Below are 17,061 nucleotides of genomic sequence, written 5' to 3'. Positions count from 1 at the left end.
GGGAATCAACCCAAATGTGATGATTGCAACAGTGAAACACGAAGAACATAGTACAATTGTGTACACGTACCATAAATGTAGATGTTTGAGTGTATTTACTGTTGCAGTCCTGGTTTCCCTCCCTCCATCCCCCTTGTATCTCTCTCACTCACTCACTCACTCACTCACTCACTCACTCACTCACTCACTCACTCTCTCCCCCTCCCTCTCCCCCTCTCCCTCTCTCTCTCGCTCTCTCTCACACACACTCTCTCTCCCCCTCTCCCTCTCTCTCTCTCTCTCTCACACTCTCTCTCTCCTTACAAGGAATGTTTGGTATTTACTTTCTACTGGTGATGTTCTTCCACCATAACCTAGCTCCTTACTGGGGGCTCCTGACATTTAGGGCAAGAACAACTGATGTAATAGCGTTGGCTGTTTTTATACCACAGACAACCTGACGTCAGTCTTGAAGCGACAGCAACCGACACAGAAATACTAAGCCTCTGGTATTCAGGCTGACTAAGAGCTACCCTGGCAGGAATAACCCAAATGTGATGACTGCAATGGTGAATACACTTGAACATCTACATTTATGATAAGTGTACACAACTGTACTTTACTTCAGCCCACCATCCAACATTGTGTATGTCATCTTGACTAAAAGAGTACACAACATCATAGAGTTCTGGCTGCAGGAACCAAGAAGACCGCTGCAGGTATAACTTTTCCAGGCTGTTAACTTTTTCTTTCACGTTTCAGTAATGCACTACTCCTCATCTCCCCAGTTTTTTTCCTACCACAAAAATAGCTTGGTTGCATGCAGGTATAAGATAAATCGCTAATTTCCCTTGAGTTTTAGCACCAAATGGTGAGTTTGATTGTAGCACTAAAGGGGTAGTATACCTTACCCAATGTTTATCTCGTCCAGCATTCTGTACTTAGAAGACTGAGGTGGTATTGAGACAAAGAATTTACTAGCACACATATGCTATTGGGAAAAATGATTCTACCAATGAATTAAGTAAGATTTCCAGTGTCTGTGTAAAATTTTAAGAAAATGATTTATTTATTTATTTTCCATTTTGGAAAAGCCCCTATGTTTGAATGATGGTGCAACTGGGTGGTGCATCCTGAGGCAAGTGGATTTCATTGGCAGGTATTGCTGAATTCTACTTATGCACAAGGTATCAATGATAAATTATCCATTAGTAACCTTTTGTTTAAAAGGCAAGTGAGGCTATGACAGATAAATTGAGCTAAGTATCAGATTTACCAATCTTATTTATCTTATTTTGAGAGTAAAAGATGTTTTAAACATTTTTTTAACATCTTTTGTTGTTTTTAATACATTAGGTTTTAGATATCATTATTAATTGTTTCATCTGGTAATTAAACAATTTTTTTGGTTGCAGAATTGCTATGTTACAAGATTTTGACTTATTTAAAGGGTATATTTTATGAAATTTGTATTCTGATGAAGTTCCGGGATTACTGCGGAATGAAAGCGCTTAATAAAAATAGCATTTTCCTGAATACCCTAAACTCCCTTTATCCATCTAGGAAGATTAGAATAAAATCAAATTATGCTCCTTGGCTTTCCAAGGAAACAAGGTCCCTTATGAACAAAAGAGACAGTGCGTGGAAAGCCTGGATCAAAAGAAAAGAACTACCCCTGCTACACAAATACAGACATCTAAGGAATCTTACAAAGAAACAAACTAATATTGACAAAAAGTCCTACTATAACTCTGCTCAGCTCAGTAGCAAATCCAACCCTCTGAGGTTTTGGTCTGCCCTTAACAGAATTCTTTCCCCTGGCTGTCCCTCAAACCCATGCCTTTACCCTAATACATCCCCTCAGGAAACTGATACCCTCCTCAATAAACACTTTATTGACACCATCCAAACACTCATACCATCCAACTGTAGTGCACCTTCTCTGCCAACCCCTCCCAACAAAAATCTATTCTCCTTTCACCCTGTTCCTACTTTGTACATCAGATCTCTTCTTCTAAAGCTCAAACACTGCTCTCCCTCCACTGACAATCGACCTCCTACCTTCCTTAAACTTGCTGCTGAATCCATTGCCTGTCCTGTATCTATTGTAATCAATAGATCAATTCAAGAATCCACCATTCCTACCCTATGGAAATATTTCTTCACTATTCCCCTGCATAAAGGAGGAAACTCAACAGACCCATCTAACTACCGACCCATCGCCATCCTATCCCCCCTCTAAGATTCACTCACAGCTTCTAAACTACCTCCTCCAGCATAACCTTATCACTTCCACTCAGCACGGTTTCCGTCCTAACCACAGCACAACTACTGCCCTACTGTCCTTCACTCATACCATCGCTGAGGCCAGACATAACAATAAACTCATATCTTGTCTCTTCGTAGACCTTTGCAAAGTTTTTGCTACAGTCTCCCACCCCTTACTGCTGTCTAAACCTGCTAATCTCAACCTGTCTTCCACTTCTATTGCCTGGTTCTCCAGTTACCTGTCCTGCAGACAGCAATCGGTTAAATGGCTCTCATCCTTTTCTCCATTCATTCCTGTCCCAACCGGAGTACCACAAGGTTCTCCCTTGGGTCCCCTTCTGTTTAATGTCTTCACCAATGATCTTTATACATCTTGTCAACAATCCTCCCTCATCCAGTACGCTGATGACTCAACTCTCATCTCCATCTCTAGCAATATCTCTGAACTCCATATTGTAACCTAGCATGCCTTTCTAGCCACTGAACAGTGGTTGTCCAATAATCTACTTAACCTTAACCCTAAGAAGATCAAACTCGTACTCTTTCTCTCCCATTCTCTTACTCACCATAAATCCACCTTTGCTATTACATCCTCTAGCAATGCAATAATCCAGCGTGAAACCCACACGAAACTCCATGGAGTCATCATAGATGATGAACTCAAATTTAATCTGCACATACTCCAATGCATAAAAAAGACACACCAGAAACTAGGTGTACTGTATCACAACAAAAAAATTCTAACCCCTAATGCCAGACTCTCCCTTGCACAGGCACTCCTCCTCCCCTCCCTACTATATGCTGCCCTGGTTCTTACCAGTATTCAGGCCACAACCTTGAACAAACTTTAACAAACTTACCATAAGATAGTTAGATTTATCACAAACTCTTCATACAATGCACATCACTGCCTCGCCCTAAACTCTGTCCAATGGCTTAAACTCCCCAAACAACTGCTGCTATCACAATTTCAAATGTTACTCTTCATTCTTTATAAACCTTCATTCTGTCCAGCTCTCTCTTCCTTTGTCTCTATCTATTCTACACCTCAGACCCTCTGTACCTCTAATCAGCAACTACTAGACACCTACCAACCCAAGTAAACAGTAGGCAAACTTGTATATAAATACTCTGTTGCCCATGCCTGGAACAAACTTCCCCTAAACATACGTTCCATCACCCACCCATCACACTTTAAAAATGAACTCAAACTTCATCTACTTAACTCCAAAACATGCCCTTGTCAAGACCCAACCTAGGTTCCCCGTATACACATCTAAGTAATCCCTCCCCGTTCATCTAATACCCGTATGTTTTTGCTCCTTTACCTCGGTATTTCATTGACTTTCGGGGCATCCTCCACCATTTTTGATTTATTATTGAGTTTGTCATGTCACCAGTTGTGTCCAAAGTAATTATTATTGAGTTTGTCATGTCACCAGTTGTGTCCAAAGTAATACACAACAAAACTCTTAAAAGTAATTTGGGGAATCAGAGCCATAGCTGGAGCGTCTGTTTACTAGCTGCTTATACACTTCCATGTGCAATGTAAACCTAGATACTGTACAACTATCTTTGTGTTTTATGTTCTTTTGTATCAAAAACTTTTAAATGGTTCAGAGGATAAGATTTAAAAATTTTATATATTGGTGTAGGACCTTTTACCAAGTTACTTGACATGTTTGTTCTCTCTGTCTATCTTTCATTCTCTGTCATAGAGGTCCTAAGATTATTACAAAGGTCTAAAATTTTGACTATTATGTCTGACTTTTCAAAGAAATTACAGCTGGTGTGCTAGCAACATATTTATTAATTTGCAAAGTTGTGCTATTCTGTTTATTTTTGTGTTCTTTATTCTCAAACAAATGAAACCGTTTATTTGTGACACTTAAAATCTCTGAAATTTGGATGTAATGCACTAAATCCACAAATCCAGTTTTGAAGGTAAGGAAGTTAAGCACATTGTACAGTAACTGATCTGCGTAACTTTATTCAGTCTTAATGTATGATGGGTGATTTTTTTCAGTGTTTTTTTTTTCATTTTCCTGTGCTTTTTTAAGGGGGAAGAATAAACAGTCGTGATGTATGGTTGTATAATTCTCAACTCAACCTCTGGATTAGAGTTGCTTCGTTAAACAAAGGTAGATGGAGACATAAAATGTCCGTTCTCCTTGGCAAGGTAAAGATTTTTTTTTTTTACTTTAGTGTTAAAAAAAAGATATGAAGTTATTTAAAAAAAAGGCATAATTAGTTTAAAACTTACGATTTCATATAATTGTACCTTTTGTTTGATGCTGTTTTCTTTGTAAAGCTATTAGGGCTGCCAGTTTTTCATTCAGTTATACTTCATACCAGGCATACCAAACCATTAATAGCCATCTGCTTTTTCTACAAAAAGAAGTAGATTTCATGTGAACTAATGAAACATGTAGTATATAAATTTCTTTATACCTGTGGTCTATAGTAGGGAAAAGAAATGAAATGAAACATAGCATTCACAGTGAAATGTGCTGTCCAGATCACTGATTCTGAGATAGACTGTCGTTTATGATGCCAGTGACTTAGTTTCACATGGGGAGATTGGTACTTTGGTAGTGCATGGACAGCACTGAGAGAATGGGATTGATCATTGACATTGATTTCTAATTTGTACAGATGTTGTGAGTTCAGGTACTATAATTCTAATCATCTTAGTAGGCTGGAGGCACAGATATTCATGACCTTAAGAGCTGACTGGTTATGTGTGACCATCTTGATCTGTTCTTGCAGAGAAATGTCTGCATACCACATATGGATCCGACTGTACTCCGCAATCCAGAGTTAGAAAGGGAATTGTACTTAAGATCATCTTCACTGCCTATCCCTACTAGAGAGGCCTCTCTGTGTAGGGGGTTGTGGGTGGCTGATTCCCTTGCCCCATAATCTACTCGGGGTGCTGAAAGGGAAATGTAAACCAACGTTCGGTGCTTAAGGATATCAGTGGTGATTGGTTTGGGAGGCTGCTTGCCCATTAGGCTACAGGAGAAATTATTCCTTCAGGTGCAGATGCAGAGCAAACTTTTGAATATCTGTTGTGTATTTATAAAGTCAAATGATACTATTACACTGATTACATAGAAGAGGTTTGGAAACTTGAATAGTTAGGTTATGAAAGAAAATTAAAGTGTATAAACAAGTCACAAGCACAGACATGAAAAATTGTTGACTACGGATTAAAATGTACTTTTTATTTAATTTATTTATTGGCATTTGTTTACAACAAAAATGTCCAAACGGGCACAGGTGTCCTTTTTCAGCTGAGGCATGGGGAGAAAAGCTCCACAGTATCATATTTAATGCAATGATTTACAATAAAAAATTTCCTGTTCAAGTATTGTTGTGAGATTTATTTTAGTAAAACCTTAGGTAGTAGTTTTATTTAAGTAGTGAAGGATACATAATCATTTTTAATGATTTCTTTGCCTTCTGGAAGTCTTGTTATTGTCTTTCCAAGTGTCACTTTGTGCTATACTGCAGAATCTTCATCTCAGATAATTGTTGCAGTGTTCGTGATTCTTCGGTATATTGATTTAACATTCAAGCCCAATTTAGCCAGAATTCTAGGATAATGAAGCCACATGCTTATTCTGGAATGTGCATTTTAAGTCAGAATACTTAGTTTCAAAGTTCATTCTAAATGAACAAACTTGATCAATTTGAATAGGATGTATTTGTGTCTGAAGCTCCTTTCTTCATAGACCTTCATTTGCTTCAGTTTATGAAGCAGTTTTCCATTTACTGGAACTATTGAGATCTAAACTGTAAACAGAAGATGCATAATGCCTGTACTCTCAAAAGTGAAAAGGTGATCTTCCAATGTGGCAGATAGGCTTACTTTTCACTTTTTTCTTGTAGTAATTTTATTTGTTTTTCATTTGAATTTCTACAAAGTGTAAATGTGGGAATGATATTCATTGCAAGGGTTTATTTTGTTTGGAAACCTTTTCCAAAGAAAATAAATGAATAGTGTTTTTGGTACTTGCATATTATTGCAACCACATTCTAACTGAGTGACTGTTGCTATCTTTCCTGGCAGGCCTTCAAATTTTTGTTTTATCTGGGTAACAAAATCCAACTTTTTTAGGATGTACTGTTTACAAGAGTAATTACATTAGGAGGTGTAATGAAAGACGATGGAAGTAATCAGTTGATTGTTTCTTCTTCTGTGCTATAAATGTTACCGCGATGGCTACCAAAATACAATAAAAACAGTGTTTTCTCATTGCAGCTTGAATGGAACTGAGCAGAATACTTTTTGCGTGAAGCTGCAAAAGAAAACAAATGTTTTAAATGTATATTCACAACAATCACGCTAACACTTCCATGACAGAAGAAGCAGTCAACCATTTTCCAAGCCATGACTGCATGCCAGGTTTCTTACCATGGGGAGTAGGTGAATAACCTCAGCAGCCATGCCGCTATATTGTTACAATTGCATGGATAGCATAGAAAGTGAAATGGTACCAAATATTTCACTGTTAAGCACTATAGAAAATCCAAGAAAAGTAATTGAAAATCGGTGGCATGCTACAGTAATGAGGCAAAAGGACGTGTTTTTCAACCAGGAAGGCCAAAATGCGCAATGTGTATGCTACTGTCAAGCGTCCAGGGACCTGTATGACCTTAGAAGGATGAAACCAAAATGCTCTCGGCCTTACATGTTTAAATGTGGTACTTCCACTACTTTCCGCAAACCATACAGCCTGTTCACTCCATAACACTGTAGCACTGTCATGCTGTTTGCCTATCTGTACCATGCCAAACTACATAGTGAGTCATTTAGACTGTGGTTGCAATAATAAGTACCATGTTTTTTAAGTGTAACAGTTTATTTTAATTTTTTTTTTTTTTTTTTTTTTTTATGTTGAGAGTGAAATGAGAATCTTTCTTTGGGGGTTGTCATGGTAGCAGTAAATCCTGACAAGTGTGGGCCGGATTCATTAACGCTTACACTATGTGTACACCGTTCTGAGTGACTAGACAACACAAACATAACTTCTACCTTCTTCCTTGTAATTTTAATTTTCCTACTGATTTCCTTGCCGCTTTAAATATTGAGGGTGATTCATAAAGGTTAACACAAAGTGTAGACTATCATGTGTCCACTTAGTATAATCTCTCTGAGTGAATAGACAGCACAAAAACTGTTGGAGATATGTTCTTGAATACACATTGTGTACATTTAGTGCAGGTGTTCATGAATCCGGCCCATGAACTTCCTAATCAGTGGAGTCGCTTCAGTTCCAGACATTTTTTCTCTTCCATAGCTTAAAAAAAACCCTCCCCCAAGTAAGTCAACAGTGGTCTCACACCAGTGTTATTTGTGATGTCTGGTGATGTGTGACTGCCCTATTTGTAATGTTGGTGTGCACTCAGGTCAGTCTTCAAATGTTTAGTTATTGATTGGTCACTCAACTACATTTTCTGGTTCTCCATTGTGTGTTATCTATCTTCTTGCTATTTACATCTGTTTTATCTTGATTATTATTTCATCTAAAATATTCTTGTTGCAAGGATTGATTCATATTAATTTGTTTGTAGCACTTTTTGGACTGGATGCAAAACAGGGTTCATAAAGCTGGAGCACAGTCAAAGTATAATAAATTTACAAAGATTGCAAGATTTAAAGCTTTAATGTCTGATGGAGAAAAGTATACAAGAGAAATGTCATAATCTCAAAAAAGTGGGGAAAGCACATACAAATATTTAGAGCCTGTGGCTTCTAAAACAGAAGGGAAACCTAAATAGAGAGCTTAAGAATAGCAGTAAATGTTAGTGAAGGAAAGAAAAATCTATTTTCAAGCCTTTCATCAGTTCTAATGAACAGGTGCTATCAGCAGCTCCATTTGTATGTCAGTTTGGCTGTTAAAATGGCCCTTAAAAACTTCAACAAAAATTATGATGTGACATCAGTGAACCTCTGTTTTGTTTCCTTGGTTGTGTTTCTTCTCAATGAATCTGAATTTAGCATCTTTTTCATTATAATCTTAACTTTTGGTATGTCTCTGCACCTTTACTGAAGCACTTTGTGATGTAATGTACCAATTACATAAGCACATGCATCTGCATAGCACAACATTTCTTTGCCCTGTGCAGAAAGGTTGTACCGCCATCTTTGCAGTCATCAGTAAAAGTCCATAATAAATGTTCACTTGGCTTTCAGGCTCACCAGCAAAAAATGCATTAACATTGCCTTTGCTGCTTTTGAGAAAAGCATAGCGTTAAGGACTCCCAAAGGGCTTGTGGTTCAGCCTAGTTACTGGGTGTTGAAGGAAGGAGAAGTTGTTAACACACTTTGCAAAGATGGCATCGGTTGATAGCTCTTCTACAGGAGATGGCAGGAGGGTCATGTTTTAAAGCCTAAACAGAATAATTCTCTTTTAAAGCCCAAATACAGATTAGAGCATAACCTGCAGAGATGAGCATTCCACACCTTGAACATCTGCAGAGCAAGTCCATTGTTCATCTGAGACCTCTTTGTGCTGAGCTGGCCCTTGACTAGCAGTAGTTATTGAGCCCTAACCAGTCTTTGGACTTGGTCAGAGCCTTGGGATCAAGAAAGATGTATCCTTTTCTTCCCTTTGGGGGCAAGGGATGCATCCTGAGGTTCTTATTCTGCCTTGTCTGGATAGTCATCTGATCATCTAGAGCCTGTGGGTAACAAGTCTTATCACAGGGATCCAGTCACCACAAGTCATCAGGTCATAGATTTGGATTATGCAAGACTGTATAGAGTCTGCTGCTGTAGTCAGCACCCAGTCAAAGGGCAGCAAGACTCTTGTTTTGAGAAGGGACTGTCTAGTTATCCAGCATCAGGGCCTCATCACCAAGCATGTGCTTGATGTGTGGTGAGAAATTCAGTCACAGGTTCAGGAGTATACTATTAGGGTGTTGATTCTGAAGTTCATGCCATCCTATGCCTCTCCCCACCACTTTTGGCAGCCATTTGTTACCACACAGTCCAGCATAAGTTTCCACATATTACAGTATCCTGCCCACCAGTCTGCTGCTTTCTTGCCACATGACATGCTAAAGCCACAGATAGCAAACATCACATTACTGCCTAGTCCTCAATGTCTTACTGTAATTCTGAGGATCTCAGTTTCTTTTTCTCAGAGATGGACAAGAGTAACAAGTTCATCCCTCATTTGCTTCTCCACTAGATGACCCTCCCTCATCCCTCATTTGGAGGTGTCCTCATGCTTATGTAAAACAGTTTATACTGGCTTTTGGCTTTTAATCCACTTTCTACAAAGTTCCTGTGAAACTTCTGAAAAAAGAAACTTGAATAGCCTTGGGTTATTCTAATTCTGGTAGCTGTCATTCGGGATACCATTAGAGCAGTCTCAAAGTGTCTTGCTTCCACCCCACCAACCATGGTAATGGCTGATGCCTTTTGTTGTGACAGAAATTCCATGATCTTGCAGGAGCTTAGAGACCTGAGCTGAGCTTAGAGACATCTGGCATAGTTTCAGGCCCATCTGTCTGGTTAGGAAGACCCAGGAGTCACTTGATCATTACCTGAAGCAGATTCAAGCAGGATTTTCTAGGGACTCTTTCTGCTACATGTAGCATGAAATAGGCAAGTGTTGTGCTGTAGACTGGATTTTGCTCCCTCCTTGGCTAGTTTGGTGTGCCATTACAGGCCTCTGCATGCTAGCATCGCTGAAGCTGTCTCTCAATTAGAAACTCAAGGCAATATTCTGGGTGTCTATCTTTTTGGGGAGGTGCTATGTAGCCAGCCAACCAGCTGAAGACCTATTTGATGACCTCCTCTAGAGGAAGAATGCTCTCAACTTAGTGGAGGACTTCTGTGACCCACCTCTGACCATTTCTGATTACACTTACTCCTTCATTGTCTGGAAGGGTCAACCTCCAAAAGAGGAGAAGTTCTAAGAGGCATCTAAGGGAGGATCAAAATTATCACTAGTCTTACCACCACCAATTCTTTACAGGTCATCCAGGATGATTGCTTTATCAGCCATTTTACAAATGAAGGAGCTGTTTTTCTCTCATGTTCACCCCAACATGGAGAAGCATCACACAAGAAAAATAATATTAGATATTGTCATAATGGCCTTTTTTTGAAGCTCCTTAGTCCTCCTGAATGTGTTCTGTTGGTAGGCAAATCTGTTTCTGTGGTTGTCTTAAGGTTGACCCAGACTGTGCCACTCACAAGAATTAGAGAGGTTGTCCCAGTGTTTTCATTAATTCTTTTTACGGTTCTAAAAGTTACAGACAGCTTCTGTCTTTTTCCTGGACATTAGTTTACTTCAGATAACATATCCAGTGCATTTAGTTTCAGATGGCCACTTTGCAGCAGAGTGCATTGTTCTCCCACAGAGTGCCTGGGTGGTGTGGATAGACAGCAGGATTAGTTACACCATCATTTGGGGTCCACAGGTAACAGTTATCTAGTTCACTCTGGGTGGGTATTGCTTTCTTTAGAAAGTGTTAGCTAATTTGGGTTTCTAATCACCCAGAGTCTTTTAACTGCTTGTTGACCTTGGAGGAGAGCATGGCTACAGTCCCTTAGAAGTACCCATAAAGTCATAACAATTCTTTACTCAGAGAAAATATTTCATTGGGTTGAATTGGGCACCTCTTTGATGCTTGCTTGTTGACACAGTCTTTGGAGATGGCTTAGGAGGAATTGACTGTCTCTCAAGAAAATGTACTTATTTCTTTATTAACAAAGACTGCATCAGTTAGCACTGCTTACAGTGTGCCAAATGCAACTGTTTAATATTATAAAATAAAAATGATTTGGTACTGAAACTTCAATACTGAAAAGTAGCTTTTATAATGAAATGCCAAGTCAGAAAGTATCAAAAATAGTGATAATGTCAGTCCTAGAGAGGTAGCCAAGTGAACCAGGATCAGATGAAGGAGCAAGTGCTTACATTTGAACTGGATAAAGGTGAGGAAGCTGTGTTGAGACATCAACAAGTGATGGCAGTCAAACTTTCAGAGATAGATGAAGCTAGGGAAGCAGTGAGGAAGCAGTTGAAAGTAGTCTTTGAGGTCTGTTTTCAATATGTGAAGTATCTTGAATCATCTGATGACTGCCACTATTTTTTTAAAGGAACAGTATAACACCTGTTGCCATTAGAGTGGCAGATGTTCAAAATTAGTTAGAAGAATTAAACTGGGAAATTGTTTACATTGAACAAAAGAGATTAATTTGGAAGCTAAAGCAAGGAACGCAGTTTGACTGAGTGGAGGTTAGAACGAAGTGAAGGTCATATTTTAAATTTGTGGAAACCAAATGGCACAACAGACTGGCTTTTCTGGAGTCTTTGGGAGTAAACCAGTTATAATTACCATTGGCTGATAGAGTTTATGGTTATCCAAGCATGATTCTTGTACAGTAGGTGATATGATATGAAACATTTTAACAGTTGTCTCAACCAGGGAAGCAGATTACTGTAGGGAGTGGACAGTAATGGTGGATCATGGTTTCTCAGAGACAGTTTTGCAACAACGGACTCTGTTCTTGGACCCAATAAACAAGAGTTGGCAATGCAGAATTTGTTCCCAATGATTCTTGACATATTCTTCCATATGGAGATGCATATGTTTTCCTCTGCTGAATTGGCTTGTCTCTGATACCGTTGTTTCAGAAAAGAGGAGCCAGAAAAAAGTAATTAGTATCATGAAATTGTTGAAGTAGAGGAGGAATGGGACCAAGAGGAGGAGGATCAAGAGGTCAAAGATACTGTGGATGTCCTTCTGTTCCTATGTTGCAGTATTCTAGGTGTGGGATTTCCTGCCCTCAGGCGACTCGTACGTTAGCTTCTATACAAAAGCTTCAGCTTGGCTGCTGTAGTGTGCGTGGGACATCACACATAAGGCCATAAACCAAGGGCCTTAAATGTGATGTCTGCATGCACAATCCCCAGAACTTTTCAGCCGCAGATGACATTCACATCGTACGATCGCTTCTTCACAGACATCGCATCTTAAAGTTAAGTAGCCCGTTGGGTTTCAAATTTTCTTATTTTTGACAATTGTTTTAGCTAACGCTTGGTTGTTGTACCCTTTAGCTGATGTCAGGAAAAAAGGGAAATGTGCCAGTGCAGGCGCCAGATACCCCATAAGGATGCCCATGACAGGTGTGTTTTTTGCCTAGGCCGGGAACACAATCACTCTTCCTGTGCTATTTGCCAATCGTTTGTACCTAAGTCCTTTCAAAGCTGTCTAGCCATGTTAAATCTCTACCTCAAGAACCAGCTTCTCAAATGATTAGCCCTTAGGATGGATCCTGCATCGGAGGCCTTACCTGAACCTTCTCGCAAGAAGGCCAAGGTTTCTAGGCCTTCTTCGTCTGCCGCTCCACTTCCCAACGCACCGCCAACTGCCAATCTAGGGGTTGAGGCGTGCTCATAGGATCCGTCGGCTGCAGTGACATCCCTCGAGGAAGCCATTTCGCAGCCGACGACCGGCACATCCTCAGAGCTCACTCAGACATCGACACCCATCGAGGGGGAACCAGTTTCAGTGGCACCTCTGGCAGGAATCCGGACTTTGGATGTGCTAATCTCCAGACACAAAGCCAAGACGTTCTCTACTTCCTCTCCGGCCAAAAAGAAGCAGAAAACTAAACATACCTCCTCTTCTTCAGAACTCACACCGGATTGGCAGGCCTTCACTTCCTCTCTCATGCAGGCCTTCATCTCCCTTAGGCCTTCGGCCTCAGTCACTTCCAGCCTGCCTCTTCTGAGCCCTAGGCCTGTCTCTGCTTCTTCCCTGCCATCCATAACCCCTCAGGTCAGGGAAGAAGAACATGACTCTTCTTTCTCTTCATCAGAGGAGTCCATTTCTTATGTTTCCCAGATTGCCTCCCCCAGGAATATTACTCTGTGGATGAGGAATCTGCGGAGGGAGACTCTTCCCCTGAGGACATAACTTTTGGTGAGACCATCACCAAGATGAAGGATTACCTTAAATGGGACACTTCCCAAATGACTGACACCCAAAAAAGGTACTTTGAACTGCTGCAAGTGGAATCACCCTCCCCTTCAGCAGTTCCCCCTGTTCTGCCTGCTTACTTGGATGCCTTCAATGTGGCCTCTAAGGTCCCTGACTGCCAGCCTCCAGCACCTAAGCATCCTGACCTCTTCTATAAAGTACCAGAGTACCACATATTCTTAGTTAAGCCGCCCTTGGCGGACCCAACTGTTATTGCCATCACGGCAGATAAGCAATCTGGACTGCTGCCCTCTGCCTCCCTACTACCCACTGACAAAGACTGTAAGTACATGGATAGGATGGGGAAGAAGGTGCACACTTCTACTTTGACTTTCAAAGCCATAAATTATCAGACCCACATGACCAAGTATGCATTAGACTTGGTCTCTCAAGCCTCATCCATGCTGGCTTCCTTGCCTGACAGTCCCAGCAAGATGGACATCTCATCCAAACTTTCCTTGGCCCAACAGGTAGCCAGGCACTCCATAAGGTGCAGCTACGATGCTGCAGAAGCATCTGCCAGGTCTGCAGCATTTGCTTCAGCCCTCAGGAGGTACTCATGGCTAAGACTCTAGAACCTCCCTGAGGACTTCACCGCTAAAATCCTGGACGCCCCTCTGGACCACAATGTGCTGTTCGGAAAACAATCCGCTGACCTTTTTAAAAATGTACAAGAAAAAAGCAAAGAACTCCAGGACAATAAGCACTTGCTGGTGTCGCCCACACCCAAGTATTATAGGATTATAGGAACTACCCTGCTAAAGCCACCTTTGTAAGACGTACTCCACAGCCCTTCTCTTCCAGGTCCAGGAGAGGGTCCAGAAGACCTACTAACTCCATATCCTCTGCTCCACCACAGCAACCCAGACAGCCCTTTCAGGACAGAGGAGGCCCAGTAATGTCTGACTGCCTTGCCCACCTCCCCCTCTCTTCCCGTCTTTCCCACTGTCTCCCCCTTTAACAATCCGTCACTTCAGACCAGTGGGTCTTAAACATTATCTAAAAAGGGTACTTCCTATCCTGGAAAGAGAAGCCACCCAGAAGAGGCATCCCTTCCCACCCCAAAAACCAGACCCATCTCATACCACAAGTTCTGACAGACCTTCTACAGCTAGGCACCATAGAGCCTGTTCCTCCAGGACAAGAAGTTAAAAGGTTTTACTCCTGTCTCTTCCTGGTCCCCAAAAAAGACGCCCCCTGGAGACCCATCTTAGATCTGTCCTTTCTAAACCTACATCTTCAGGTACCCTCTTTCAAAATGCTCTCTCTCCCCACCTTGCTGACTCTCATTCCAGCCAAGGCCTTCATGGTCACCCTAGACCTAAAGGAAGCCTACCTGCACATACCTATCAGGAGTTCCCACAGACAATTCCTGCGTTTCTCTGGCCCTTTCTCTCATTTCCAATTTACTGCCTTGCCCTTTGGTTTATCCACGGCCCCCAGGTTCTTTACAAAGTGCCTAGCCCCAGCCATTGCCTTCTGCAGAACTCAAGGGATACAAATTTACCCTTATTTGGACGACATCCTGATTCTGCCAGAGTCCAGGGATGCTCTGTTAAAGCATCTACATTTCACCATGTCCCTTCTGCAGAACCTAGGATTCACCATCAACCTCCACCAATTCCTCTCTGATCCTAAGCCAGGACAAGATTTTCCTCAGCTGCAGAATCAGATTAGGCACAATGAAGGCCTTTCTACCTCAGGGCAAGGTTCTGAACTTCCCACTTCCAGGAAGCTCTAATATCCTGAAAAGTGATGGCAAGTCATTTTCTTCATCTCCTAGGTTTGATGGCAGCAACCATCCACATGCTACCTTTGGCAAGAGTGCACATGCGCAAGCTGCAGTGGTTCTTGAAGAACACCTGGTCCCAGCACCTACATCCCCTAGAGCAGGCCATTCCCCTCCTCCCCTGTCTGAAAACAGAAGTCAACTGGTGGACCCAGCAAGTGAATTGAACCCAGGGCTCCCACTACAGCCCTCCACCCCAACCCAAGTTATGCATACAGATGCCTCAGATTCAGGTTGGGGAGCAGCTCTGGCCTCTTACAAGATTCTGGAAAAATGACATCCCTCTTTTCAGGCCAAACACTTCAATATAAGGGAAATGACAGCAGTTTCCTTAGCTTTACTTTCCTTCACCCCCTCCTGGTTCCAGGGGTGTTCCAGATTGTCACAGACAACACCACGGCGATGTGGTACCTCAACAAGCAGGGAAGAATAAAGACCTATCAGCTGTGCAGTCTATCCCTGCTGATGTGGGACTTAATCTACTGGCTCATCTTAGTCCTGCAGGCGGTCTACAACCCCTCACAGCACAACCACCAAGCAGATCTCTTGAGCAGGACCTCCTCGCCTCAGCAAGAATGGATGCTGAACAGGGAGGTCTTCTTAGACATGGTGCACCAGTGGGGTGCTCCACAAATAGATCTGTTTGCCTCCCCCCCAGAGCAGGCAACTGCAGATTTCTGCTCAAAAACCCACTACCCTCCAGCATGGTGTGTGGACACTTTCAGCATCTCTTGGGAGGGGAAGTTCCTTTATGCCTTCCCCCCATTCCTACTGATTCAGAAGGTCCTCCTGAAAATTCAGAAGGACAAACCAAAAATCTTGTTAGTGACTCCCTGCTGGCCAAGGCAGCACTGGTTCCCCCTACTTCACAAACTAGCCAAGGGCAATCACTTCAAGTTACCCTACAAGGTGGACCTACTGTCACAAGACAAAGGAATCCACCTACACCCACAGGCACAGATGTTGTCTCTGACTCTGTGGGTGATAAACCTTTGATTCTTTTCCGACACCACTACTCAGAGGACGTACTTTCAGTCCTAAGGGAGGCAAGGAAACCTACCACCAGAAAATCTTACCTGGCTAAATGGGAAAGATTTACAAAATGGTGTCTGCAAAAGGGAAGGGACCCTAGCTCCGCTGAGGTTCCCCTGGTTCTAAACTACTTGTGTCAGTTGATAAAAAGTGACCTTTCTTATTCCTCTCTAAAAGTACACCTCTCGGCCATATCAGCCTGCCTGCCCCTGGAACCCCCTTGCTGGCCAGGCTCGATGTAAAGCTCTTCCTTAAAGGGGTATTGCACATATGACCACCTAGGAAACCTATCCCTCCACCTTGGGACCTTAAACTACATCTTAGAGAATTTAACCCAACATCCCTTTGAACCTGCCGGGCCTTCCTTCTTACAGATGTGTACATGGAAGATGGTCCTTCTGGTGGCTATCACTTCAACCAGAAGAGTGTCAGAACTGCAGGCTCTAATGGCCTGTCCCCCCTACACCGTCTTCCACAAAGAGAGGGTGTCCTTGCGAACCAACCCCTCCTTTATGTCTAAAGTGGTCAATGATCTCTCTCTCTCAACCAATCCATTCATCTGCCCACCTTTTTTCCCTCACCCACTAACGAAGGGGAGAGGATATTGCACTCCCCGGATGTGCACAGACAACTTAGATTCTACCTGGACAAGACTAAGGCCATCAGAAAGACTAACCAGCTCTTTGTCTCCTTCCACCCCAGAGCCCTGGGCAAGGCAGTCTCCAAGCAAAACATTGCATGCTGGATCAGGAAAGCTATTTGCTTCTGCTACTCTCCCCACAGAAAGGAACCTCCATGGGGAATCAAGGCCCATTCTACTAGAGCTGTTGCCACCTCAAGGGCCTTCATGAAAGGCCTAGACACAGCATCCATTTTGGAAGCAGCCACCTGGGCCACTATCCACACCTTCACCACGCATTACAAATTGGACCAAGTTTCCAGAGCTAGGACAGGATTCACCAGGGCAGTCCTGCAGGGTCTTG

At 42.1% G+C, this 17,061-nt stretch overlaps 1 protein-coding gene across 1 annotated transcript in view; it reads left to right on the top strand.

The window, feature by feature from the left end:
- The window catches only part of KLHL24 (kelch like family member 24), a 330,366-nt gene that overhangs the window by 144,413 nt on the left and 168,892 nt on the right, over positions 1-17,061 (top strand). The window contains exon 4 of the mRNA XM_044070011.1: positions 4,308-4,426. Within this exon, the coding sequence (XP_043925946.1) occupies positions 4,308-4,426 (119 nt within the window). The remainder of the gene's footprint in view (positions 1-4,307; positions 4,427-17,061) is intronic.

The sequence above is a fragment of the Protopterus annectens genome, chromosome 4.part1, assembly GCF_019279795.1.
Source record: "Protopterus annectens isolate FY-2018-M chromosome 4.part1, PAN1.0, whole genome shotgun sequence".
NCBI lineage: Eukaryota > Metazoa > Chordata > Ceratodontiformes > Protopteridae > Protopterus > Protopterus annectens.
Note: the sequence above shows the minus strand (reverse complement) of the source record. Positions and strands in the feature narration are given on the sequence as shown.